The sequence below is a fragment of the Crassostrea angulata genome, chromosome 4 (assembly GCF_025612915.1).
Source record: "Crassostrea angulata isolate pt1a10 chromosome 4, ASM2561291v2, whole genome shotgun sequence".
NCBI lineage: Eukaryota > Metazoa > Mollusca > Bivalvia > Ostreida > Ostreidae > Magallana > Magallana angulata.
In genome coordinates, this window is record NC_069114.1 from 47220778 (window position 1) to 47248187 (window position 27410).

The 27410-nt window shown below is 32.6% G+C and overlaps 1 protein-coding gene and 1 long non-coding RNA gene across 3 annotated transcripts; one reads left to right on the plus strand and one right to left on the minus strand.

The window, feature by feature from the left end:
- Window positions 1-1648: 1648 nt before the first annotated feature.
- On the minus strand, window positions 1649-20482 carry LOC128181940 (uncharacterized). Its single transcript, XM_052850524.1, has 10 exons — window positions 20347-20482; window positions 14255-14459; window positions 7183-7262; window positions 6845-6955; window positions 6281-6490; window positions 5850-5965; window positions 5570-5690; window positions 4737-4938; window positions 1986-2050; window positions 1649-1846 (listed from the first exon to the last, which is right to left on the minus strand). Exons 1-10 carry the CDS (start codon window positions 20390-20392, stop codon window positions 1725-1727), a joined length of 1278 nt encoding a protein of 425 aa, XP_052706484.1. The 5' UTR covers window positions 20393-20482; the 3' UTR covers window positions 1649-1724.
- LOC128181942 (uncharacterized) lies at window positions 16253-18366 on the plus strand. Of its 2 annotated transcripts, none has more exons than XR_008243381.1 (3): window positions 16253-16349; window positions 17846-17979; window positions 18164-18366. It is a non-coding gene; the product is annotated as an uncharacterized LOC128181942 (long non-coding RNA). The 2 variants fall into 2 exon arrangements; XR_008243380.1 differs by lacking the exon at window positions 16253-16349 and adding an exon at window positions 17029-17175.
- Window positions 20483-27410: the final 6928 nt, after the last annotated feature.

Sequence of the window (27410 nt, forward strand, 5' to 3'; positions counted from 1 at the left end):
AGTTGGTCCTATTTAAAGAAGTATTCTCAATATGTTGAAATCAGTTTCGTTTCATGGGTTCAAATTTTATTAGAAACATAAGATTGGTCTCGGACGTCGTCTAAAACATGTACATGTATGTGGTACTTCTTCAATTGATGTGAAGATAAATATAGACTTAGTTGAACAATGCTAACTTAAGAGGTTTTTAAACTAAAACCTAGTCTATGCTGACTAAGTATTGATTTAAAAATTAATAATCTATCCGATCTTATATAAATCAAACAAGTTGATAAAACAGGTCTATCAAGAGTCTCGTCTGAAGTAATCTTTTCGTAAGTTCTATGGTGGATACCACGACCTTGTCATCAAATACAATCTTCCACTGGGTCGGACGCTGACTGACGTTTTTCATACTATTTATTAGACCATAATTAATAACCTAATTGCCTGCGGACTTTTCGTTTTTTCCCTGATTACGACAAAGAGCACACGGCGGGTGTGACCAGTCAGCAGTGGATTCTCACTCCTCCTAGGCACCTGATCCTGCCTCTGGGGTTTTCCAGAGGTTCGTGATTGCTCCGCTCTGGAATATTGATTAAATACCGAATTGTCCACGTATTTTTCTCCGTTTTCCCCAAATTACGACATTTTCCCCGATAATGATATTTTTACCGATAAGACATTGGGCGCACGGAGGGTGATACTCAGGAGAGGATGCTTACTCCTTCTAGGCACCTGATCCTACCTCTATCTTTTTAGAGGTCTGTGTTGCTCTGCTTTGAATTTGTAATTCGTTTTATTGATTTTGAGATGGTTGACAGTTGTTATTGTCATTTTTCATCCATACGATGTATAAACTTGGAGTTGTTGTTTAATACACGTAATACTATATACCTGCATAATTTAGAATTATAGCATATTTTTTTATTTTTTGTGTTTATCTCAGGTATACCCATCTTCAATTCTTCATACTTTAGGTAATTTTCATTAACGAGTAGTAATGTATATTACATACGTTTAATGATTGAAGCCCATTATTTATCAAATCAAATTGATTTAATCTTAATTTATTTAGAAATAGCAACAGTTATCGGACAATAGGTATTTTTAAAAAGTTTTACATACATGTACAAATATTTCAATAAATATAAATGTTTCCTTTAAAACAAGTAAAACAATTCCAAAATTAAAATTTTCTGTTTATTTTACTTAAGAAACAAAACACTCGCCATTTTTGTGTACAGAGTAAGGACTTATACCTACCCATTAGCAGGCGTAGATTTAAACCCAAATTAACTCCCGACAGAGTTTCCGCCTTTTTGTGAAACGCAACAATATGTTGACAGGACTCAAACCTGCATAAGATACCTTCTCATTTGCAGTATCATTCGCAGACAAGCTTGTCTAATACTAGAAGTTTTATTATATTAAATTGGAGCCAATTGTTACTCTAAATAACATTTTGAATATACTGCCGTCATCCAGTTTTTGTTTGGCTGCATCAATCTTTAATGAGTTACTACTGTTAGATCTTGTGGTTTTGTAAACCAAAATATATTTGTAAAACATTGACCTGACTGTATAATGATTTACTTGATATCTACCACTTAATGCTTTTATGCAAACTTCAGTGTACATGTATGTGTTAATAAATAATGAAAAATAATGGTATTTAATAATGTTTTATTCAAGTGGTAAAATAAAACAATGCAGCATAACATGATGAACTTTTTACTGAGATCTTAAATAGAAATAGGGTATTTATCAAGCAGGATGTCGGATGTATCCGCCAGGGTTTCACAATTAGCTCGAAACAGAAGTCCTGGGTCCTCTAACTCGCGGAGATCCACTCGGAATGGCACACCTATTTTTAAAATGAAAACACACAATCAAGATAAAGAAGATAAAGGGTTTGGTGTTAAGATGAATATTTCTCTGAACTGAATTTCACTTTATTAAATAATCTTCAAAAAACATCTTATCGCAATCTAACAACTTCTCACCAACTTTAAGTTGAAGAAAGCGTTCATTTCTTGGTTCAATGTCCATACACACATAGTTCACATCACTGAAATAAATCAAAACAAACAATTAACTCTGAATGTTTTCAAAAATTTTGACTAATGTGCAAGTGATTCATGTCCTGGATTTGTATCGGGAACGAAGTTGAATTTATCAAGAATTTTGAAACAATTAAATGTCTTGGATATAATGGGGCATAACAAAACCGAAAATAATGAAAGAAACTGGTTATGTAAACTTTAAGAATTTAAAAAAATACTTGACTCTTGGCGAAGTAGAAAATACTTTTTTTGAAAATGTCAGCTTATAGATTCTCTTTTAATCTCAAAGGTCTTGTACACGGCTACTATTTTAGAAAACCATGAACAATCTTTAATAAAAAGTATTAATAAGATAATTTTCTCCTTTATTAGGGGAATTCGAAAGCGAATCAAGCGTAACACCTTAATTAGAAACATAAATGAAGGCGGCATTGGTATTACAGACTTTGAATCAAAACTCAAAGCTATAAAAGCTGCACGGGTTTTGAAAATTATTCAAAATAGAAGTAGTCTGTCTTCACTTTTAAACGCTTGTGTAGTTAAACATAATATCGATATTCCATTTTTGCTAAATTCAAGCATTACAAAATACGAAGAATTTAAATCGAACTCCCTCCCTATGTTCTGTAACGAGGTTCTAGTGGCCTTTAACGAATGCAAAGATAGTTCATTAACCAATTTTGCTAATCAAAATATTTGGTTCAATAAATACATATTTTATGTTTTAAGGGTAAATCTCTATTTTTTTTCAAGTTGGAATAAAGGTGGTTTATTATTAGTAAAAGACCTTTTAATGAGAATGGCTTCAAAACAATAAACGATACATGTATAAACAGATGCGTAGCATCAACAAACAATTTTTATGTGAGTTCTTAATAGTTAAAAATGCAATAAAGATGCACCTTTCAAGAATAGATCTACGAACCATAAATTTCAAGAATTCGCTCACTAAGTTGCATTTCTATTTCGAAGAAAAGCTAGAAGATACTTCAAATAAAAAGTCTAATTTTTTTTTACAACATCCATATAAAAAAAAGAATCCCAAAAACCTATTATGGAAAAATATATGGTGTAAGGAATTCAAAATAGACAAGTACTATTTTAATGTAATTCTCAAGAACAAGGTTCGGTCTTTATTTGATAAGTCTATATCAGAATTTAATTATGAATTACTTCACAACCTGTGGACCATGAATCTGTCGGTTAGAAAATGGGATAAAAACATTAATGGGAATTGTATTAATTGCAATATACCAGAAAATATAAAACATTTGATCTTTGAGTGCGACCTGTTAATGCCACTTTGGCGGAAAATTTTACTGATACTAACTATTGATGTTACATGGAAATTGGTTGTTATTGGCTTTTTTTTCACCAGCAATAAATATACGTTTATCTTAGATAAAAATTTGTCATTCATTGCATGCAAAGTTTACAAATATAAAATGAAATGTAGAATCATAAACGAATATGTGGGTAGCCACTGTTTTTTTCAAAATTATCTTACTGTAAATAAATCAAAATGTATAAATTTTAACTTTAGCATTTTTGAAAAGTTTAGTTTAAGTTATCAAATAGTATTTGATAAATGAAATTTTGTAAACTTTATTATAAGTACTATGGAATATATAAGATGAAGACCTGCCCCTCTTGACATATGGTGTAGGCAATTTAGGACTCAGGATGTTGATGTTAGTCCTGCGCATATATGCTTAATGTTCCGATTGTTCTTTGTGTGTGTATATATATATATATATATATATATAATCAATAAAGAAAAAGAAAATGAACAGTTCCAAAGTGAATAGAAACTTTGAAACTGTTCATTTTCTTTTCTTTTTTTGATTATTTATACTGTGTGATATCACCTTTCATTCATTTTGGAATATATATATATATATATATATATATATATATATATATATATATATATATATATATATATATATATGAAATCCACTGAAGAGCCGATCAGGCGAAAGCGCTCTCTGGATTAAATTTGAGAGAATATTGTGTTATCGTCTACTGAAAACCTTTATATATATATATATATATATATATATATATATATATATATATATATATATATATATATATATATATATATATATATATATTTATATATATATATATATATATGTGTGTGTGTGTGTGTGTGTGTGTGTTATATGTGTGTGTGTGTGTGTGTGTGTGTGTGTGTGTGTGTGTGTTTTACAAATATATGTACAATATTGATACGAACATTATATCAATGACTGAATGTTACGTTCCCGAATAGTATCGTTATTACTATATACATGTATGCAGAGATATATACAATTTGTTAATTCATATTTACGTCTATTTACGCTTTAATAAAATACAATTATAAATACTAAAGAAAATAGATATTTTGTACATAACATACAGATGTATGATTTATTTAGACGGCTGAATAGTATTACTGATCCAGGGGGGCCCCTAGCACCCCAGGTGATGTATATCTTGAGAGCCTCTACGGAGGTATTATCTCACATACAAATGTATTGTGTTTTATATATATATATATATATATATATATATATATATATATATATATATATATATATATATATATATATATATATACTTAATGTTTTGACGAAAGATGTTAATTCTATGTATGCATTTTCTCTAAATAACTGTTGAAAAAATAAGACAGAAAGATCTTACCATTTACCAAGTACTGTTTGTGACAGAAGATATCGAGTTCCATTTGTTTGCTGACAGGACAAATAGAAATCCATTTGATTCAGTGCAGGAGGGAAATGCATTTTATCATCTATAGTCATTCTATTACGCTTTATGAACCAATTGCCAACTATATCCTTATCGAAACTGCAGCGAGGGGTATTGTAATCGTTGGAAATTGGAACTACAAACAATTTAAAAATAAATAAATTATTGTATAGAAAAAAAATTAAAAATTAATAAAATCCCTGTAACTGTCAATGAGATATCTATTTGATTTTAAAGTTTAAACAATTTAAATAATGTTTTTTAACGATGAGGTATTCGTATTCCATAAAATCAAATACATTGCTTTTTTGTTTCAATTCGTGCCAGGATTTGAATATTTCTTTTATATATATATGTATATTTCTTAAAATAATTCCCTGGTAGAAAACACATTACCTTTTTGAAACAATATACTTACTGCCAGCAAATTTAAATTTTAATGTTTTATAGTCAACAAAACTTTTTTTTCAATTTTCTCTTTAAAATAAAAGAATTTTTTTTACATACATCAATCACCAATAACAATAACAATCCAGCAAAAAATTGTTGGTGTAGCATTCAACCCTATGTTGAAAGTGTGTATGGATATTGTCATGTTATTTAAAAACATGATAATATAACCTGCTTTAGCAATCATCTCATGCTCTGCATTGTGAGCTGTTTCTTAAAAAAATTACTCACTTTTCGTGAGAACTAGTCTGACCGGTCGTGTGTAGATGGAGATGAGAGTCTTGCATTCAGCACGGGTAGACATGATATTGACTTACTTCTGGTTAAAACTAATTTGAGTGGACCCCTGTAAACGCCACTCAAACTTGTGCAATCGGGGAAACGAGACATGACCCATCGGATCTGATTGTTGGCATCTTTCTGGTTCTTCAATGTCATCTATAAGATAAATCAAACAATGAAGGTTTGTTGGCTTGATGATTCTTCAACTACATGTACATGTGTATGAGGACAAAGTGTATTTCAATCTGGAAGAATTGCAGTAATTTTTTATCAGAATTTGGTAATAATTGTTAAAACAATACATGTATCAATTACCATGCACTTGAATTTTTCTCTGGTATCCTGTTCCACGGTGTCAGCAACAGCAGCATAGGTGTAGCCGATTCCACTCCTCACCGCGAACCACGAACCCATACACTGGTACCGAATCTCTAATTAACATATATTAAACTATTAGTGAAAAATACAAATTATTATAATCAGCAACATTCAAAAACAAACTATCAGCAACAATCAAACCACACATCTTACACAAATGTCACATTTCAGTCACTGAAAATATTGAGAAATTATTCATGATTTTGTATAAAAAGTACCTTTAAGTATATATGTAATTAAGATGAGATCATTTTTTCAATTTCAAAGCTTAGAACTCTTATATGTTTTATTTTGAAAAAAAGATAAAAATCATTGCCATATTCAATTTCTCATAAACCTATTTTTGTAAAGTTGCAAACATGACATACGTTCATTTTTTGACGTCGACACATCAAGGCACTTCCGATACGTCATGACAAACACATTGTTGTCGACATATTGAGATCCAGGTTCTTGGCAAGCTTTGATCTGGCTATCTGGGTGGTTACAGATACCTCCACCACCGGTATCCACTTCATAGGAAAACTGATACACCCCCTCAAATGTTGTTACACAGTTAATCTTCTCTAGGGATTGTTCTGGAAAATACAAATATAATGTGAGTTGACAAATTGAAGATACATGTACTATACTTTTTTTTCATATAAATGATAAAAATGATAAAAATTGCAATAAAATTAATTTATGGTCTATTGGAATATGAACCCTGACTGTGGAGCCATTGACCACTTTCTAATCCAGCAGGCCACAGTTGCTCAATGAATAATCGCAAAAATGGATCATTTTAACAGATCTACTTTCGATATCATTGTTTTCTTCGTTTCCTTCATACATAAATACAGTTCATGACGCTTGTATTCATTTTACTTGTTTGCATAGGTAATGGTCACAATAGTCATATTAATCTGCATAGAATGGCTTAATACACTTACTGAACATGGTGAAAGTGACATCAATGCTGGGAAGCCCGTACCAAGGGTTCATCGACTTACAGGAATCGTTCAGCGAAATCTGGCTCCCAGACCGCGCTGTTATACAGTCCTCTATTAAAAGACACACAATCACAATTAGTGTTGACTCTTCAACATTTGAAATTCTGTTTTTATTCAAACTTGCCCTAAAACTGAGTCACAAACTGACATTGTCAATCTACATTCATGGTGCATATCATGAAACTGATTTGTACAGAGAGTTTATAGAAACTTTACTTTTTTTAGTTTAATTATCATACTCTTGTTTTCAATATTTAGTCTGTTGATATTATTCATACCTTGTCTATATTGTAGAATGTTTGGAGTTCTCCACAAGACATCGACGCACATGTAGCATGTGTTCAAATTACTCCCTCCCCTGCAATAAAACAGAACATAAAGTCATTTTCACAGGCTCCTTTCTGAAAAATCAAAAATTTTATTTTAGGATATATTATTAAACATCTACGTTAAAAAGTTTCACCTAGAGAAATGTATACATGATAAATACAAAAGATCTGACATTTACTGAGTATGTAAACTCTAATATTCATGAGTAATTCATGATGTTAAGCACACCTTAACCAACAAAATATAAAGTTAATTCCACATTAATTACCAACCTCACACAATAATTCTATTGTTTAGAGAATACCGAATTTTTTGGACATCATTTGTCAACTAGGCTAATGAAAAAGTTATTAAGGTCTTCCGTTTCCAACGGAAGACCTTTCTATTATTGTGCTGGTTAAGATTATTCTTATTAAGGTCTTCCGTTTTCCAACGGAAGACCTTATTGTTTTCGTACGGTTTCTTTTTCCCTATTATTATTATTTTTCTTTTTTTTTCTTACAAATTTTGTGCCCGCGATATCTCAAAAGCGGCTCGGCCGATTTTCATGAAACTTTCAGATCTAATAGATATTGATCTAAACTTAATATACATTTTTTTATTTTGATGACGTCTTTTCCGTTCTTAAGATAGTGACGTTTTAGCGATTTTCAGAGGGTCGGCTTGTCCAGGGACCTCCTCCTAAACGGTAAAAGATATTGAGTTCAAACTTTCAGGGATTGTAGACAATAGATTGTAGATGTGCCATTTGGCATTCATATTTGTCATGCTCAAAAGGCGTTCAAGCTCGCCTGGTCCCGAAAATTTAGTCTAAAAAAACGTCGTAATTTTTCATGGTTTATTTAGTTTATCTCTTTTCTAAAATATATTTTGTTAAGACATGTAAAGCAAAAAAAGTTTATAATTACAAGACCTTTCATTTGATATCAAGAAAAAGGGGCTGGCCCCTCAAATTAGGGGACAAAGGGGCTTTAAAGTCTTTCATCTGTAGCCCTTTACTGAGGGATATTTTGTGAACGGTTATAGAAGCAAATATGTTTATCTTACAGTTATGTATCCAAGCAATGTAATGATTTTGTCATGTGTTACGTAATTAGGGGTTTTAAGGGGCCAAAAGTCCAGAATTTTGATCACCAATATCTCAGAAAGGAAAAATATTTTGAAAAGCAGTATAGAAGAAAAGATACTCAGAATGATGTACTAAATGATATGCAATTTTCAAAATTTCGTTAAACAGCCCCTATAAGGAGTTAAGGGATCAGCCCCTAAAACGTTCTTTCCCATATATCTCAAGAACGGTAACGAATTTCTAAACAGTTGTTGAACAAAATGTGTTGAGATTTAAATGACCTTTTATTTGATATCAAGAAAAAGGGGCTGGCCCCTAAAGTTAGGGGACCAAAGGGCTCTAAAGTCCTTTATCTGTAGCCCTTTACTGAGGGATATTTTGTGAACGGTTATAGAAGCAAATATGTTTATCTTACAGTTATGTATCCAAGCAATGTAATGATTTTGTCATGTGTTACGTAATTAGGTGTTTTTTAGGGACCAAAAGTCCAGAATTTTGATCACCAATATCTCAGAAAGGAAAAATATTTTGAAAAGCAGTATAGAAGAAAAGATACTCAGAATGATGTACTAAATGATATGCAATTTTCAAAATTTCGTTAAACAGCCCCTATAAGGAGTTAAGGGATCAGCCCCTAAAACGTTCTTTCCCATATATCTCAAGAACGGTAACGAATTTCTAAACAGTTGTTGAACAAAATGTGTTGAGATTTAAATGACCTTTTATTTGATATCAAGAAAAAGGGGCTGGCCCCTAAAATTAGGGGACCAAAGGGCTCTAAAGTCCTTTATCTGTAGCCCTTTATTGAGGGATATTTTGTGAACGGTTATAGAAGCAAGTATGTTTATTTTACAGTTATGTATCCAGGCAATGTAATGATTTCATCATATGTTACGTAAATAGGTTTTTTAGGGGCCAAACGTCCAGAGTTTTGATCACCAATATCTCAGAAAGGAAAAATATTTTGAAAAGCAGTATAGAAGAAAAGATACTCAGAATGATGTACTAAATGATATGCAATTTTCAAAATTTCGTTAAACAGCCCCTATAAGGAGTTAAGGGATCAGCCCCTAAAACGTTCTTTCCCATATATCTCAAGAACGGTAACGAATTTCTAAACAGTTGTTGAACAAAATGTGTTGAGATTTAAATGACCTTTTATTTGATATCAAGAAAAAGGGGCTGGCCCCTAAAATTAGGGGACCAAAGGGCTCTAAAGTCCTTTATCTGTAGCCCTTTATTGAGGGATATTTTGTGAACGGTTATAGAAGCAACTATGTTTATTTTACAGTTATGTATCCAGGCAATGTAATGATTTTATCATATGTTACGTAAATAGGTTTTTTAGGGGCCAAACGTCCAGAGTTTTGATCACCAATATCTCAGAAAGGAAAAATATTTTGAAATGCAGTATAGAAAAAAAAGATACTCAGAATGATGTTCTAAATAATATGCAATTTTCCAAATTTTTGTTAAACAGTCCCTATAAGGAGTTAGGGGATCAGTTCCTAAAACGTTCTTTCTCATATATCTCAAGAACGGTAACAAATTTCTCAACAGCTGTTGAACAAAATCTGTTGAGAATTAAATGACCTTTTACTTGATATCAAGAAAAAGGGACTGGCCCCTCAAATTAGGGAACTAAAGGGTTCTAAAATCTTTCATCTGTAGCTCTTTACTGAGGGAAATTTAATGAAAGGCTATAGAAGTAAATATGTTTATCTTACAGTTATGTATCCAAGTAATGTAATGATTTATTCATGTGTTATGTAATAAGGATTTTTTAGGGGTCAAGAGTCCATAAACTATGACAACCTATATCTGAAAAAGGAAAATATTTTGAAATGCAGTATAGAAGAAAAGATGCTCAAAATGATGTACTTTACAAAATGCAACCTTCAAATTTTGGTTCAGCGGCTCCAATAAGGAGATAAGGGACTGGCCCCTTAAACTTTTCTTTTTCTCAGATATCTCAAGAACGGTGACGTATTTCTAAACACTTGTTGAACAAAGCTCTTCTAGCCCTTAGAATGTAGACCCTGTTTTTCTATTCTAAATCATGTTAAGCTGTTAAATAGCAAAATCAAGATCGAACATATATTTCAAATTCTAAAATCAGACGGAAGACCTCCTCGTTGCTCGCAACGAGATCGTGTCTAGTTTTTCTTTTTTTTTTTTTTTTTTCCTAGACACGAACTTTGAGGCTTCATATCGTGCTCATTTCTGAACGGTTTTTGCTCAAATTTTCAGGGCTAATGGACTTTACAAAACACTATCTTCATCCATTCATTAAAGTTAGAATTCCCTTTCCGGTAACGAGTTATTCCCCTTCTAAATTTTTTTAGGGCCTTTGGTTTCCAGACAAAGGCTCCGAGACTATGATAGCAGGGAATGGGAATTCAACGAATTTGAATGGCAGAGACATTGTAGTGGTGCACATTAGTTTTTGTTTTTAGATTACGTTTTTCATTTAGAAAAAGGTAGGGGTCAAAAATCAGGATTCCAAAAAGTGCAAAAATTTAGACATATTTTCCTTTATATCTTTTTAACAAAATATATTTTGTAAAGACATGTAGAATAAAAGTTGTGCAGAATATCAAGGGCTTTCATTTAACACCAATAAAAAAGGGCTGGCCCCTTAAATTAAGGGCCAATAGCCTCTAAAAGTTTTTGCTTAATAACTCAAAAACGGTTAAGATTTTGATATGGCTGTCGCTGGAAAAGTTGCTTGTTGGGATCTCATGGAGGTCGTTTCAATGTTATTTTGTAAGTGGTTTGTGTAGTATGAGTGTAAAAAGCTTTACATGTTGACATGTACCTGTTTTCATTTGACAAGTTAACGAAAGTCTTTGTGCGTACAACTGGCATAAAGTTGCCGCAGAAAGTATGTTGGTTTATACAGGAGGCATTAATTCATAAGAATTTTTGTTGTTGTTGGAGTATAAGCTTTTCCTTTCGGAGTTAAAGTCATTGTTGTTAAGTTCTTATAGTGCACAATCATTAAAAACGGCAATTGGAAAACAAAACATTCTTTTTCTTTTCTAGTAAACCACAAAATTTGGAATTAAAAAACTCTGTGCATTACATTTTAGTTATTAACTCCATGCATTTAAAATCTACCTTGAATCAGAGCTGCATGTGTGTGTGTACCATTACGTAAGCTCTCCCTTGCCCGCGGCCGAGAAAATCGGTTACCATGCTCGCGGCTGGACTACCTAGCGGTCAGCGGTTATCTAATACACGAGAGTTGCGTCTCTCATTTATGAGTTTATTTAGCCGCGAACTCAAGAATTGTTTTAGTTTTGATTACACAAAATCTTTTGTGGATTAAACGAGTGGATGTCAAGTAAGAAATAGTTCATTTAATTAATAAAAGCAATGTCATTCTCTAAAGCAATAAAAGACATAGATCAATTGTGGGGTTTAAGTTTAAAATATATAACTTCTATTTGATAGAGTAAGGTCATTATACTGCAAACTTTTCAAATCTTCCTTGGTTCTGAGCTGTGCGTTTCTGTGCGTTGTACCTTTACGTAATCTATTCTTCGTCCACGGCCGAGGAGATCAGCCACGGCTGCATTACCTAGCGGTAAGCGGTTATTTAATACACAAGATTCGCACACCGCGACTTACTCTTACATGCATATGAACGTATTTGAGTTAATATAGCCGTATATACAAGAACTATTTTAATTTTATGTTATAAAAGTTTGTCCTACTTGTATATATATTTAATTAAATATTTGAGTGGAAATGAATATTAATGAACGATATTACTCCAAATCGGAAAAATCGTAGACATAAACTAATGGTTCGTTTGTTCAGGTAATTAAAGTACTTTAAAAACTGTACAATTAATGTTTTAAATCAACACGTCCCCTTCAAATATTAAACCTTTAAATGATGATCATCCCTCGCACATGGCTGAGGAGATCCGGCGCGAGTGGATAAGTGATCCGCCGTCAGTTCGTATTCTTCTACATGTACCTTATGACGCGTTTATGTTTCATATTTTGCAGGGACACAACTATATTTTATTATGTTTTCAACTATTATATTGGTATAAGACGAAAATATAAATTGATTTTACCTGTACAGTTCATTAAGCATTGATTTATACGACAGCGTACAAGGTAGTTTAAACATGAAATCAAATTATAATCAAAGTTCCATGTTTGCGGTAGGGGTTAGCACGATAAAGGAATGCCCTGAATTGAGGCATTCGATTATTATTTTAAAAAATATTCACATGAGTTTAAACAACTTTAGATTAGATTCTATCGGTCACATATTAATCACTTCTGTAGTTTCATTGTGGAAGCGAACTCATTGCTGCCCCCCCCCCCCCCCCTTACCTCCCGCCCCGCTGACAGGTGCTCGCGCTGGATTTTTTTTAATTGGAGAAAAGATAACAAGATCTGTCGAAAATCATTTTTGGTGGATTCTTCTTATGTGTGACATTTTGTTTCACTTTCCCACCCCTTTATTTATTCGGCTAGTCTGTGTTAATTCAATTGCCGCATGCGACCGAGAATCTTGTGTCGCTTCAGCGCACACAGCTCAGAACATTTATAGCCCCAGGTCATCAATTGTTATGTAATTGAGTAACAGTTGGAAGGGTGATTTTACTACATAAAATAATAAAATCATAATATAATCCATTTGAATTGAGTACCATGCGTATAGATTCCCATAATAATAATTTTTTTAATTTCCTCTCTATGTTTACATTTAATTTTGTTCAAATAATTAATAAATTTTCTATCATTTAAATTGTGTGCTTCATCAAATTCTTCATCAAATACTGATTCCGATTACCTTGAAGTCATTAATTTTCCATTGGCTTTTGACAAAAGAGAGACGCCTGACCATCCAATGAAAACAAATACACAGAGTTTGATTGACAGGTTCAGCCAGGTGCAGGTCTCACCCGATGTCCGAGGTTATGTGTGCTGTTTGTACACAGCCGAATGGTCTCAGTAAGAGTTATCAGTAGGAGTTATCGATGTAAATAAATAATAAAAATACATGCCTATCAAAACATGATCGTGCAAGTTAAAGTTGATTTAGGTTTGTTCCAATAGAAATCATGTTTCACTAACTGTATTTAATATTTTTTATGTATAGCGAATTTTAATATTGTTTCAGTACTGAAACATCGCATGAAAACGTTAAATATACATTTACTCTGTAACTAGTCGTCTTTTAATACATATACCTTTCTTTTGTTTGTTAAAAATTCGTTCAATTTTGTTAAAGTAATGTAAAACACGGGCGCCATTTTGAAACAATTAACTTGTCAGAGAGTTCCGAATGAAATCTGATGAACATTTCACACGGTTCTCGCACGCTTTGCCCGAAACGCTAAACGGTTTACATGAAACTCTAAAAGGTTTACACGAAACGTTTCTCGCACGTAGGCCGCACGCTTTTTTGGTGTAGTAGTACGTTTTAGGGTCTGTAAATTTTGTCAGCACGCAATTTTAAACTTGCACACAAAAATTTAGAAATATTTTAATATAGAAGTTATCTTTGAGAAAAGTTTACGTGTTTTGTAGGCGGGTTTAGTATAAAAAAGAAATACACTTCCTGACATGAATCACGAGTACATACTGTTTATAACAATGCTTGCTACCCTTTGAAAATTTAACTCGCCATTAAACATTTCATTTTTTAAAGAATGTTTGAAACGATTACATAAACTCTGCTCGACAAATAGTTTTCCTAAAATATTTTCTTCCTTTCTTTGTTCAAAACACGTTTTATATACAGGCTTTTAATCACAACACGTTTTTATAACAAAAGCAGAACTGAAAGTATAGTCATTATAATCGTTTGACACCATATAACATATATTTTCAACTCGCAGCAACAACGGAAGACCTACTCGTGGCTTTGCCACGAGCTCTGCTCTAGTTGATTCAATAATCATTTTCTGCATGAAGTCTTACGTTTTGACCATAAGCATAGTCACATTGTCTCCGTCTTGCTGAAGCCCGGAGTTGGAGTGGATGAAAATGTCCACACACTCTAGCTGTGTTTCATCCTCATTACTGTCCCACTTGTCGGCGTTGATCAGAGTTTTGATGTCTGTACCCGATTCTCGACTGTACCAGTCACCGTGAAAGTAGGCTGGGATGTTGCACCGCCCCCACACTGCAGTAAAAAAATGATTATTCAATACATGTAATTTATTTATAATTTAAGAACTCTTGAATCTATATCGGAATAATTATATCAAACACTTTTAAATGGTTTCAAATTCATTTAACAGTTTTTTGTTTTTTAAAGAGAAAGATATTTTAAAAATAAACATTAAATTTTAACAGAATAAATAATTGAAAGCTCTGTATCATAAAACTTCACATCAACTTTGAAATTATAAAACTCCATAAGAATTTATTCTGTCATAAGAATTAAATCTGTATTAGTTCCTGTCAATCAATCAGAGAGAAAAAGCTAAATATTGTTTCAATGAAGGTATCTTGGATATTTTTCCTTTCATTGATTTCAATTGCATTTTTTTTTCACAGTAGGTATAACATTATATATAATGGTCAAAAGGTGCTGCATAAATATCTTGGACAGGCAATTTAGGATTATAGAGAGTGAAAAAAAAGGGGGGGGGTACTTTAATTTGAAAAAATTAAATTTAAACTTTTAATTAACCCGTAAATACACATTTACAGAAACAACAAGCATTCTGAGAGTATTGCATAAGCAATACACGTCCCCTACCGGTTTGTGGAAATTGTGAAAACAATGCACTGTTATGCAGAATTTCGAAACCGAACATTAAAAAACTGGAATATAAAAAATCAATTTTCTCGAAAATATGTCAACCAACGCTACAAAAGTGTAAACTTGATCTGTAGTTTGACATTTTGAAGCTGTTCAGCAAATTTAATATTATTCCTTAAACGCATAAAGAAAAAAGTGTGGAAACTGAAGTGAGACAGACAGACGGACCGATGGACAGACGGACGCAGAGAAAAACTATAGTCCCCTCCAGTGAAAACCGGTAGGGGACTAATAATTTGGTAATTAGTTTGATTTCCCAGTAGACCAAACTCTCCTTTGGGATCAGTCTTTCAAATTCAAGTTTACCTAAAAAAAACTTTTTCAGAATCTCCAGAGTTAAAAAATTTAAAACCATTTTTGCTTTTCAAAATATCATATTTGATAAACTACATATCAAACTGGCTAAATGATTTGTCTCCACCTATATCAGAAAAAAAAATTGAAAATTGGTATCGGGTGCGTTCGCCCTATCCAGATGTTCGCCTTGGTCCGTTCGCTCTAGGTCCCTTCGCTCTAATTATCGTTCGCCCAAATAATCGTTCGCCCAAATAATCGTTCGCCTTAAACCTCGTTCGCTCCTTGTTTATAAATAAACAATATTATAAGTTATTTCATTTACTTTTAACTTAAAACTTGTTAACTTTTATTAATTATTCGTATATAATGTTTTTCCTTCATCAAAAATGACGTAATTGGTATATGTAAATTGTAAGATTTTATTGCCGTAGGCCTACATTGTCGATAACCGTCTTCTTGTTTTTATAATGATTTGCTTGGTGTTTTTTAAACAATTAAAGACTTTGAGACTTTAATTGGCACATTCAGAAGCTTAGCAGATGATTATCACCTATTCTATCTTTAAAGAATTTACATAACACAATCCTTTGATCTCTAAATGAGATATATACGGAAATGGAACATGTAACTGTATGTAACTGTATCAAACTACTGTCAAACATGGTGAATATTATGTTGGTAGAAGTAGAAAGGGCGGTATTGTTTTCATTAATTATATATGTTTAAATTGACAAGAATACACAAAACTATATAAATTATAATTAATCCTATATAAAATTAAGGCGAACGGACACAGTGCGAACGGTTTCAAGAGCGAACGGACCTACGAAAACTAGAGCGAACGGCGTCAAGGGCGAACGCGTTTTAGAGCAAACGAACAGCCAATCGTAAACAAGCGTCTGAACGACAGAGACTAGAGTATTGGAACTCCAACTTTCTGTCAAAATGGTACGTCTAACGTTTTTGACACACTTTTGTTTATAAACGTGTACTATATAGTTTTACAGTATATATTTGTTGAATCGTACAGTAAACATGGTATGATAATTGCACTGACAAAAAAATCTGAGAACATTATTCTAACCATTCTGACATATGAATTAATTTGATAGTCATCATAGTGTAGTTATTTTCAAAATAACATCATAACAGTTCTGATTCGACTCTCAGTTGTTTTTCCACTGTTTGTAATAAACATATGTTCAGACGAATTACAGATGATTACAATACTCTGTCGTAACTGCCTTACAAAATTGTAGCAGTGTGAAAGTGTTCACAGGAGTTCGAATTTTTTTTCAATAAAGCCAAAAAAACTTACTTTATTGACTGACCCATGAGCTATTAGAAAGAATAATCTTACCGTGACCAGGCTACACTCAGGTCACAGTAAGAATTCGTCCCATATACTTGCAATGTAGCAGCCGCAAAGCGGATTAGCTTTGCATCGATTTTAAGTCTGTTAAAAATAAACTGCAGAGGAAAAACACATTTTTATAAATAACAAACCTTTTTGAACATGCATGTGTAGTTTAGTCTACAAAATATCCATTTAATGAGTCGTACCAAGGCATTTTGGTAAAATATGTGCTTTAATTTGCCTGCCATTTTGTCGTAAATCGCACTCGGAATGTCTCGGATGTTATCATTAACATGGCAACCATTAACAGCGAATTTTCAAATGTGATGTTAAAAGTGGCAGCGATTTTGTTGCAAAAACAGTTAATGTGGTAATATGGGGTAATAAAAGAGCAAAGCTCATGAATCAGTCAATAAAGTAAGTTTTGGGGCTTTTTATTGATAAAAATTCGAACTCCCGTGAAGTGTTTTAGATAACCAAGACAGTCTGGTTGATCCTTCTTCTCTATAGAGATTCGCCTTAGCTTGATATTTGACTGATGCCTTCACTTAATCTTTGGACTGTCTTTCATAATCATTTTTCTGAATTTCTGCTCCATTATCCATTTTCGGTAGCTTGTTGCGGTTTAAATTGGAATATTCATTTGCCTTGCTTGCTCCAGTTTTGCAATTTATTTTTCTTTTTGCCATGTATATTAGAGGACCAATTAGTTCTGTGAGAGCGAACATGTACAGAAGAATAATAGCCTTTGAAGAGATTACAAAGTATACCCTATGAACTTGAAAATTGTGTTTCAAGATGGCAGTCCCTACTCTTGACCATGTTGAATATCGTGCAATGGAATCTCAGCAAAAGAGTCATGTTCATATCTGATTAAAATCAATCACTTCATTGACTTCAAAGATATTGTCTGAGCATGTGATCATTAGCATGATGAATATATCATTATATATAGATAGGCAGATCCAACTGTTTATGTTTCAAATGAATCTATAGATGCCAACTGATAATGAAAATGTGATTGTGTTATTGGTATCACCCTCAAAATGGTCACACCTTCAAACATATATTTTGTTAAATGTTTTAGGCTGAGAGAAAGTCACAAAACAAGTACTACCCCCCTGACTGGGACCCCAGCAAGGGCTCGGTCAACAAACATTTTGGTCAACACCCCCTCCGTGACAGAGCAAAGAAGATTTCACAGGGCATTCTTGTCATCAGGTAAGTTATTTTTAACTCTATATAAGAAAATGTAACTTTAATTACTCTGATTTTAAAAATTGATATTTTAATCTTCATTCTGATTCAACAAGGGCTAAAGTTTAAGTACTGGTACAAACTTTCATCTTTTTAATTAAACTTTGATTTTATTCTTTAACATTTCTTCGTTGTGTGTCATTTCTAGATCGATCTACTTGTACAGTGAACAACAGAAAGCAAGAAGGTGACGGCAAATGTCATGGCCAAAGTTTCAATGTATAACTTTTTAAATTTTTCTAGCAGTGAATATAGTAAATATTATTAAAGAAAGATCCTTAGGTACATGTAGGTGTTGTATAAAAAGTAAATGATTTTTTTTTTACTTTTTTGGGCTATGGAAGTAGCGATTGGTGCAAAATAGTATTTAATTTTACCTTTCGATATGTGTATGTTTTTTTGTTTTTTTTTTTGTTTTGTTTTTTTTTTTGGGGGGGGGGGCGTTGTCCACTGACATCGTGTATTTTTTAAATTAACAAGGATGAGAGGGAACCATTGTGGCAACGCACTTTAAAAATTTATGCACTTTGAATTTTTTTTCAAAGCGCGTTAAATTTTAGACAAATTCAACACACTTTGAAAATTTTTTTAAACTGCGTTAAATTTGGGACGAAGTCAACGCACTTTGCAAAGTTTTTTCAAAGTGCGTTAAGGGTGTACATAAACCATATTTCAAAAATTCAAAGTGCGTTGACTTGGTCCCAAATTTAACGAACTTCAATTTTTTTCCCAAAGTGCGTTGTTACAAACCACGCGTTCTAAATAAAGAGTTACATGTATAAGGATTGCCAAATACTTGATATCGGTTTTAAGGTCAGAAACATAGTTTGTATCGCACAATTAAGTATCCTAATCATTGACAACGATTTGATGAGCTTCATCAGTAAATAACCTTCAATATGTTGTACCGTACGATGTTTTCCGGCAATTACAATTTTATCTTATTGCCCATCTGTTTTCTGGGAAAACGTTTAAACTAAATTCATCCAGAATAATTTAATCGTCATCATTATTCAAAACCTAACCATTGTCAAAAGGTTAGATATTCATTTCATAGGAAATACATGACCATCCATTAATACAACTATCAAACTGGCAAAGACAATTCATTGCTTATTACAATTTATGCTCATCGTTAATATTATTGTTTTAGTTTGCATTTGTCAAGGCATCTCACTTGTGAGAAGCGGTGCGGATTAGAAAACCTTGGCTAGCGAAGATGTTGTCATGGTCACATCGGCTTTTTGACGCGTCTGTCAAGTATCAATTTTAGCAACGAAAACATAACTTGAGCTGAATCATTTCTCCTCTTCTTCATATAATCATCTCCTAATTATGGTGTTCTGATGGGGCCACTTCGACCTTCGCATTTTCGCCTATAGGGCGAAGATGCGAAAGTGAGAAGTTGCGAAGGCGAAAGTGCGAAGGTACCACGGTGAAGCGAAAGTGGGATGATGCAACGGCGAAGCGCGAAGATGCGAAAGTGCAATGTTGCGAAGGCGAAGAAGCAATACAACTATCGCTCCTTCGCCTTCGCAAATTCGCACTCTCGCCTTCGCATCTTCGCGCTTTCGCCTTCGCCTTTTTATAATTGTAAAGCTTATAATCGTTTAAATACAATTTTAGCTGTATATAATGACATCTGAGGCAGAAGACAAACTGGAAGGGGGGGGGGGTCCGAGGCTTACTTTGGAAATTTTATTATATAAAATTAAGTTTTCCAGGGAGGAGTGGGATCCGGACCCCCCCCCCCCTCCCCATTTACTGTATGAAATTATATTAATAATGAATTTTTCCGAGGGGGGGGGGGAGTTTAAGCTCCTTTGCCGTCGCACTTTCGCCATCGCATCTTCGCGCCTCGCCGGTCGCATCTTTGCAATGAGACACGTTCGAAGCAAGTGAATGAAATACGTTTTATGTCGACATGTTCAGACAACATATACACGCCGAACGTAAATGAAGCAAAGTGAGCTACTTTTAATAGATTTTTATTTAGCTGCAAATTATTGTGTCAATGTCGCATGGCACTAAATTCTTAGTGATGAATAAGATTAAGATGAATCATTGAGTTTTATAAGAACGATTTATCTAGTGAAAAATGTATAGCAAACTGTTTTCTACCGTGATAATATATTATTTCGCTTTAATACACCCCAATGAATTGCGTTACCAACATATATATGACAAACAGAAGTTTATAAACAATCATCTTTTTAGTCATTTTTAAAAATCGTAAATTCAAGTTCCCGGTAAAAATTTCCGACATGAAAATTACAGCTTATACTACTTTGATATTTAAACAATGAATTTAATACTTCAAATAAAATTTACCTATTGCTGGCAAGAACAGCAGAAACAGAACAGGAGTGGTTTGCATCTTTGATACTTTTCTCCCTGTAAAGGTCCAAACACCGTGTATGCTTGCTGAAGGGTTGCGTTAATCTGAGCAACCAACTGGCTAAGCTATTGCCTATATTCAAACGTTTGTGCTTTTTTATAGAAAAATGATGCATCAAAATATGCATCATTTGCAATATGTTTTTATTCGAATGGAAAATTTTCATAGCATCGTTTCTGCGCATTACTTTTGCATGGTTCAACACTCACTGTAATACGGTATGTTCAAGTCAAGCTGAATTTAAACTCAACAAACGATTGTAACATGAGAAACATGTGTATGATGCTAAATAGATACTTTTTAGAGGTACTATATGTTATTTGAGACACTGTACACCATGTATGTTAGTTATGAGAATAAATTCCTTGTCAAGTAAATCAACTCATTTACTTTATTAACATGAATTCAAAACATTTAAAGTGCAATGATAGCTGTATTCTTCGACAAATTTTATAACTTCGTCCTTGTATTTAGAAGCATGTTTAAGAGCTGATCTTTTGGGGGAAAAGTTTGCTTTTGCTGACAGATGACTTTTTCCGCGTTTAACAGCTAACATAGAAACATCGTTTATTGTTCAGTGTAAATCATGTTGAGTTTCTGGGCTCGCATTCACCAAAATTAAATTGCATAGATTTGAGGTCATCATGCTGACTCGATTCACATTAGTTCCTACATAATATTAATTACTTTTAATTAAAATCAAACATTCATCGCTGATGCTGTTTGAAAATGATAAACATAACAAAGAACATTTCGAATTTAAAAAAAAGAAGCAAATATAGGCCCAGTACACAACTCTGCAATTCATTTATGCTCGAGTAAAAAGGTACAATATCAATGTGAACCTATTATTTCACAGGTTTTAAAAATATTGTATTCCATTTTTAATTAGAAGTTACACCTTTAACACGGGTTTCTAATTACTGGCATATACTAGGAGTCTCCCAAGGCATCCCAGCAGGGTAATACCAGGCGATAGTGCTCGAGTTGTGTTGGGTGACCGTTATATTTTTATATATTGACTAACCATTCCAGTCATTAATCATGGTACCATCCCAGAGTCAAAAGGCTTCTTATACCAAAGGTAAGGCGGTTGAGATTAATGTAGCGCATTTGGAAAAAGATAGATACTCGAAGTTAGTTAACATTTAGCGATTCTTGCGAATGCATTATATTATAATTTGCATTAAAAATTGTTTTATCGATAAAAGAGACAAGTAATGATTGAAAATCATAGACTAATGAATAGCAATTTCACACGATGTATTCAACTTTCCTTGAACGACTTCTTTAACAAGATTATTACATAACACATTTTATAAGTATTAACCAATGCCAGTACTTGCATGATTAAAACATTTATGTAAATTAACAAACTGTTTATAAATTGGATGTATATATACATTAATAGATCAGCAATTTTTAAAGAATAGACTAGAAACATGTATTACTATGTTCCAATACAATATTATATATAATTAAACTTTTGACATTACAATTTAACGCAAATAACACAGTTTTGTATCTCATGTACAGTCGTGGGACATAATTATTCGCCACTTTAAAAATGGCCGCCGATATCGCAGATACACTTGGCAAAGTTAGAAAGCTGTTTATTGTTGATAAAATTAAAATCTTACCTCAATATTTGGTCAGATTTCCTTTCATTCTTATTACCTCCTTTAGTCGTCCTGGTATTGAATTATATAGGTTTCTTATATAGTTTAATGGAATGTTTTCCCACACGGTCCGAATTTCCGCCATAAGATCTTGTTGCGAGTTTATGACATTGACACGCGTTTCTAGCACTCTTTTCAAATGCAACCAAATGTTCTCTATGATGTTCAAATCTGGTGATTGTGCTGGCCATTTTGTTGTGTTAATATTGTTATTATTCACATAATCTTTCACAATTTTCGCTCGATGTACAGGGGCATTGTCGTCCATGAAAATATAATCATTGTTTGGGAAATGCCTTGCAATTACGGGCCAAATATTATTTTCAATTATTTGTAAGTACTTTTGAGCATTAATGTTACCTTGAACATCAGTTAATGTACCAACACCTTGAAAACATACGCACCCCCAGATCATAATACTTAGCCTTCGTCGCGGAGCAGGACACACGAGTTGAGGGTTGAACTTTTCATCCGCTTTCCTCCATACATAAACCTTGTTATTGTTACCAATAACAATCTGACTTTCGTCACTGAAAATCCATTTTCCCCATTCTTGCTGAATTGTCCAATCTTTTCTCTCTTTACACCATTTTACACGTTCTTTTTTTATTAATTTCACGGACCGCCACTTTCTTCTTTGCAACCCTCCGAACGTATCCTAGTTTTCTGATTTTTCTTTCAACAGTTTTTGTACAAAATTGATGATCCCTGTTTTCATTAATTATACCTGTTATATCTTTAAAAGTTCGCCTTCGGTTTTCTTTAATGACCCGAGAAAGTTTGTTAGTGTCTCTCTCAGTAAATAATGACTTCCGGCCTCTTCCAGGACGATTTTTTACATCATTATGTTGTTTAAATTTCTTAATAATACTTTTTACAGTAGATCGTGGAATTCCTAAAGTTCTTGATAAATTTGAAACATTTCTGTTCACTTTGTATGAAGTAATAATGAGATTTCTTACTTCAACACTAAGCTCTTTCCCCTTTCGGCCCATTTCAAATCAGCTGTGTTTATTATTTTTTATTTGACAGCAGACGAAAAAATATTTGTGTACACGTCATCATTTTAGTAGCATGACAATGCGACTTAAATAGGAAGGGGAAATCTTTAGTCTATTTATAGCGCGGAACCCTATTTTCGATTCTAAAGCGGAAATCAAGCGCGATTTACGTACGGGGTGGCGAATAATTATGTCCCATGACTGTACATGTGTATTTTAATGGTTTGAGAGAATAAACAAATTGAAATTGATAAGCATTATTAATTATGATGAATTTACAGAATCAAAAGCCTGAAAATTATGACTTCTTATAATTGTTTTATTGACTGTTAGAAGTAAAAATGCCTGATATTCAGGTGCAGGTCAACTTTAAAAAACAAAACAAAAGATGATTTTATCTTCTTAACTAATGATGTATTCATCATCATACAATGAATCTTATAAAATGTGAAGTATCACCGTTAGTAATATAATTAAGGACTTAATTTACTCAAGCGTTTTTTTCTTTTGTATTTTGTTAATTTCATATAATCTAGATTGGAAATATTCAATATAATCTTAGAAACCAAAGAAATTAAGAGGACGAATTAAGTTTTTATTACTTGTGCCCAATCCCATTGCAATATATAATGCAATAAAATATGTTCAAATCAGAACGGAAGAAAATTGAAAAAAAAAAATGGAATTGAAATATGACCCATATGATTCATAGATAAAATTTCAAACGTGACTCTTATAATTACAATATTTTTCAATGCTTAAAAGGCAGCTTGTATAATTATCTCAATAAATGATGAAAATAGACAAAACATTATATTTGTACCTTAATCAAGGGCATAAATTATAAGGGAATATGTAACAGTTAATTTTTTAAAATTATATTTTCATCTGAATCAATTATATAAAGTACCAGGACAGAAGCTCAATTCATATTTATTCCTCTGTAAGCTAACAGACATTTCATTTCTCCGACTTTTATCTGAAAACAGACTATAGCTTACCTATAATTAAATTCTTTTGTTCTCCACCTGCACCCAATTCCCACTTTGCCAAAACAAATTTACCTGTATTTTACCTGTATTTTTTCAAAATGTTGGCTAAGTGGGAAGACAACGTTGCATCAACTGGGTGATCTCGAGTAGTCAAAATTATATACTAGTAGTAATTAATCTTCATTACATTTGAAAGTTGACAGAATATGCAGTATTTCTACTCTATTCGTGTCAGTAGGTCCAATGAAAATAATAAATGGTTTATTCCTGCAACTTGTCATGTTTCTTAATAAATTGAGTTTAGATTAGTAGATATGTAAGTCAGATTCAAGATAAGATGTCTCAATGATTTTGATCCACGAATAATTGGTAAATGAAATGTTGATTACTGAATAAAATTCAACATTTCAATGACAAACATCAATATATGTACCGTTGCGGAGACAGTTCTCAGTTATCAGCCCAGAGAGAGAGAGAGAGAGAGAGAGAGAGAAAGAGATGCTTAAATATACAGAATAATGTTTTCCTATCAGTTGATAATTAACACCAGAGAGGTTTTTCCGCATGTATGCTGCAGGGTCTGAAAAAAACCTGACGTCTTTAAAAATATTTTGACCGGGGACTGAATTTTAATTTATTCATCCGTAAAGTTTTAAATATTATATATTCCATATCCTGATATCCGGAAGTGTATGTTTAAGCGAACAAAATTGTCTTTGTTTTCATCGACTTTATAATTTATTAGTAATTTCGATCCCGAATGAACTATATTATAAACAAAAAAAATGGTATACTATGGAAAGCTGTTGGGTATCCTCACATAATTATTATAGTGTACATATACTTGGAAAAAAATTGCAACAATACATGTAGAATATAATTAGGATTTTTTCAGCTTTTTCATCTTAACTCTCTCTCTCTCTCTCTCTCTCTCTCTCTCTCTCTCTCTCTCTCTCTTAGAGATTGATCAAGAGAATCTTATAATTATGGATGTATGTTTTATAATGGACGATGTATTTTTGCACAGTGCCGGTACTTTCTTTTAGCATTATTGAAGTTATACATTTTCTGATAGTTACATTTTTCATTAATATGTTGATTGTCGTGTTGTTAATTTTGTACTTACTGCCATCAGGTTAATTCAAAATTCACAATGTGACATTATTATCAGAGAAAACAGACATAACAAAAAGATATTTGTATTTTGATGACTAAACATTATATGCATGCCAATCTGATAAAAGTCAGATCTTTGATCCGCTCCAACAAATTCGATGTCGATCTGATTTTAATCAGATTGAATACATTATATACCGTTCTCTATCGAGGTAAACAATAGCTATATTGAATACATTTACAATAGAGTCTACAATTCTTCCTACAATGTTCAATGTTAGACCCCACACCCTTTTGACACCCCCCGAAAAGTGGTTGTCTAACCCAAAATGAGAAAAATCAAACCAGGGTGCACAACTAGATATGCAGGCCTATCATATCCTAGAGTTTTGTACAATTCTGTTCAGCCATCTCTGCGAAACAAGTTCAGACCGGGAAAGAAGAAAAAGAAGAAGATGAAGAATAATAATACATGTATAAAGAACCACACAAAAACAATAAGTCTCCAAATTTCATTCGGGAGACTTAATAATAAAGATTAAATAGAGATAGGATCATCAAACATCAAAAATTTAAAGATAATTGACAATTTCTGATTCTAAGGGGGTCATGATGACCCCTTAGGGTCATGACTTACATGCCATAATGATCTGATGCGCCATGACCTAAGGAGGAATAATATCTTTGGATTAAGGTGGGGATCTCAATGGTTTTTATGATACATGTATTTGATAATTTCAGGAAGAGCACTTGGGATCATGGCCTACATACCATCTGAAATGCCTTGAACAAAGAAACAATAATATAATATGTACATGATACATGATTCAATTTAGGAACCCAGATATACATGTATATCAATCATCTATGTTTTGTAATACTTTTTATGTATATATACATGTATTAGTTTGTGTTTTGTTCTATACTATTCATGTTTATGATGGAGTATGGCTTAGTCTTACTTTAAATTACATTAACAAATTGTCAAATATATGACTTGGAACCCCCACCCCCTAACAAACTCAAATATAAACTGTTCCTCTCCCCTCTTAATTGTCGAATGATCTATTAAAATCAAAATATAATTTGGGTGTCTAAAAACTTTTATAAACTGGTAAAAAATGTTATTCTTAAAAAAAATTACATTACATCTTGCATAATTGACAAATGATCTATTGAGATATGATCAGAGGTCATATTTCTACCTTGGGATCAATAACTAGTATTCATTGACAAGTTAAAAACAATAAATGATTCAAATTATAAATGTTTATACTCCACATTCACCCCCCCCCCCCCCAAATCTAACCTGGTTCTAAAGATTCAGTCTTCTTAATACATTCTTACATGTGTGCAGTAGCAAATTTTAAATCATTTCTTGATTGCTTTTTCTCTCCTGATGCACATAAACATTTTGAAAATTGCTTAATTAATTTTTAATAGATTTATAAACAAAATGTTATATGCATGTGTATTCGCCGAATTGGGGCAATTGTAAAGTCTCCTAAACAAAGTAGTGACATCATTAGGCTAGGAATTACCAACATGGATCAAACACTACTGTAACATATGAATAAGAATAATACTTTATTATTTCTAGTTCTAGGATGTCAGGGTGTCTCCAAGGGGGCATAATCTATATACAATTTTACGCGCAATTACACAAAGAGCAAGAATAAATTATATGGTTTAGGGATGAGGATCTCAGATCTCAGAAGTTAACAAAATATACAGTGTATCATCATTTCCTATTTCATAAAGGCGTGGGGGAGGGTTAAAGACAACAACTGAGGGTCATTAATGTACTTTACACCATTTGATGCATCATAATGACATTAAAGATATTTTGTATTTTCCTGATCGCTTCATGATCAAAACAGTCCCATAAGGTCATGACCTACATTGTATTTGATGCATTATAATACATTAGGAAAGAAATACACCTTCCTTCCTATTATAACTCATATAAAATGATAAGTGTCTAGTACACTTACTTACAAGTAATACACAAATTTAATAAGAAATTGTTTATACAGGGTCAATATGGGGTCAACTCAATAGTGCAAGTCTGACAAATGAAAAAAATAACTTTTGCAACTAAAATGACAGAAACTTTACAAATGCAATAGGATAGGGAACGATGATAAGCTTATTTAAATATCAAAAGATGATGATACAGTATGCTGTCAAAGGAAGGTCACATTTAGAA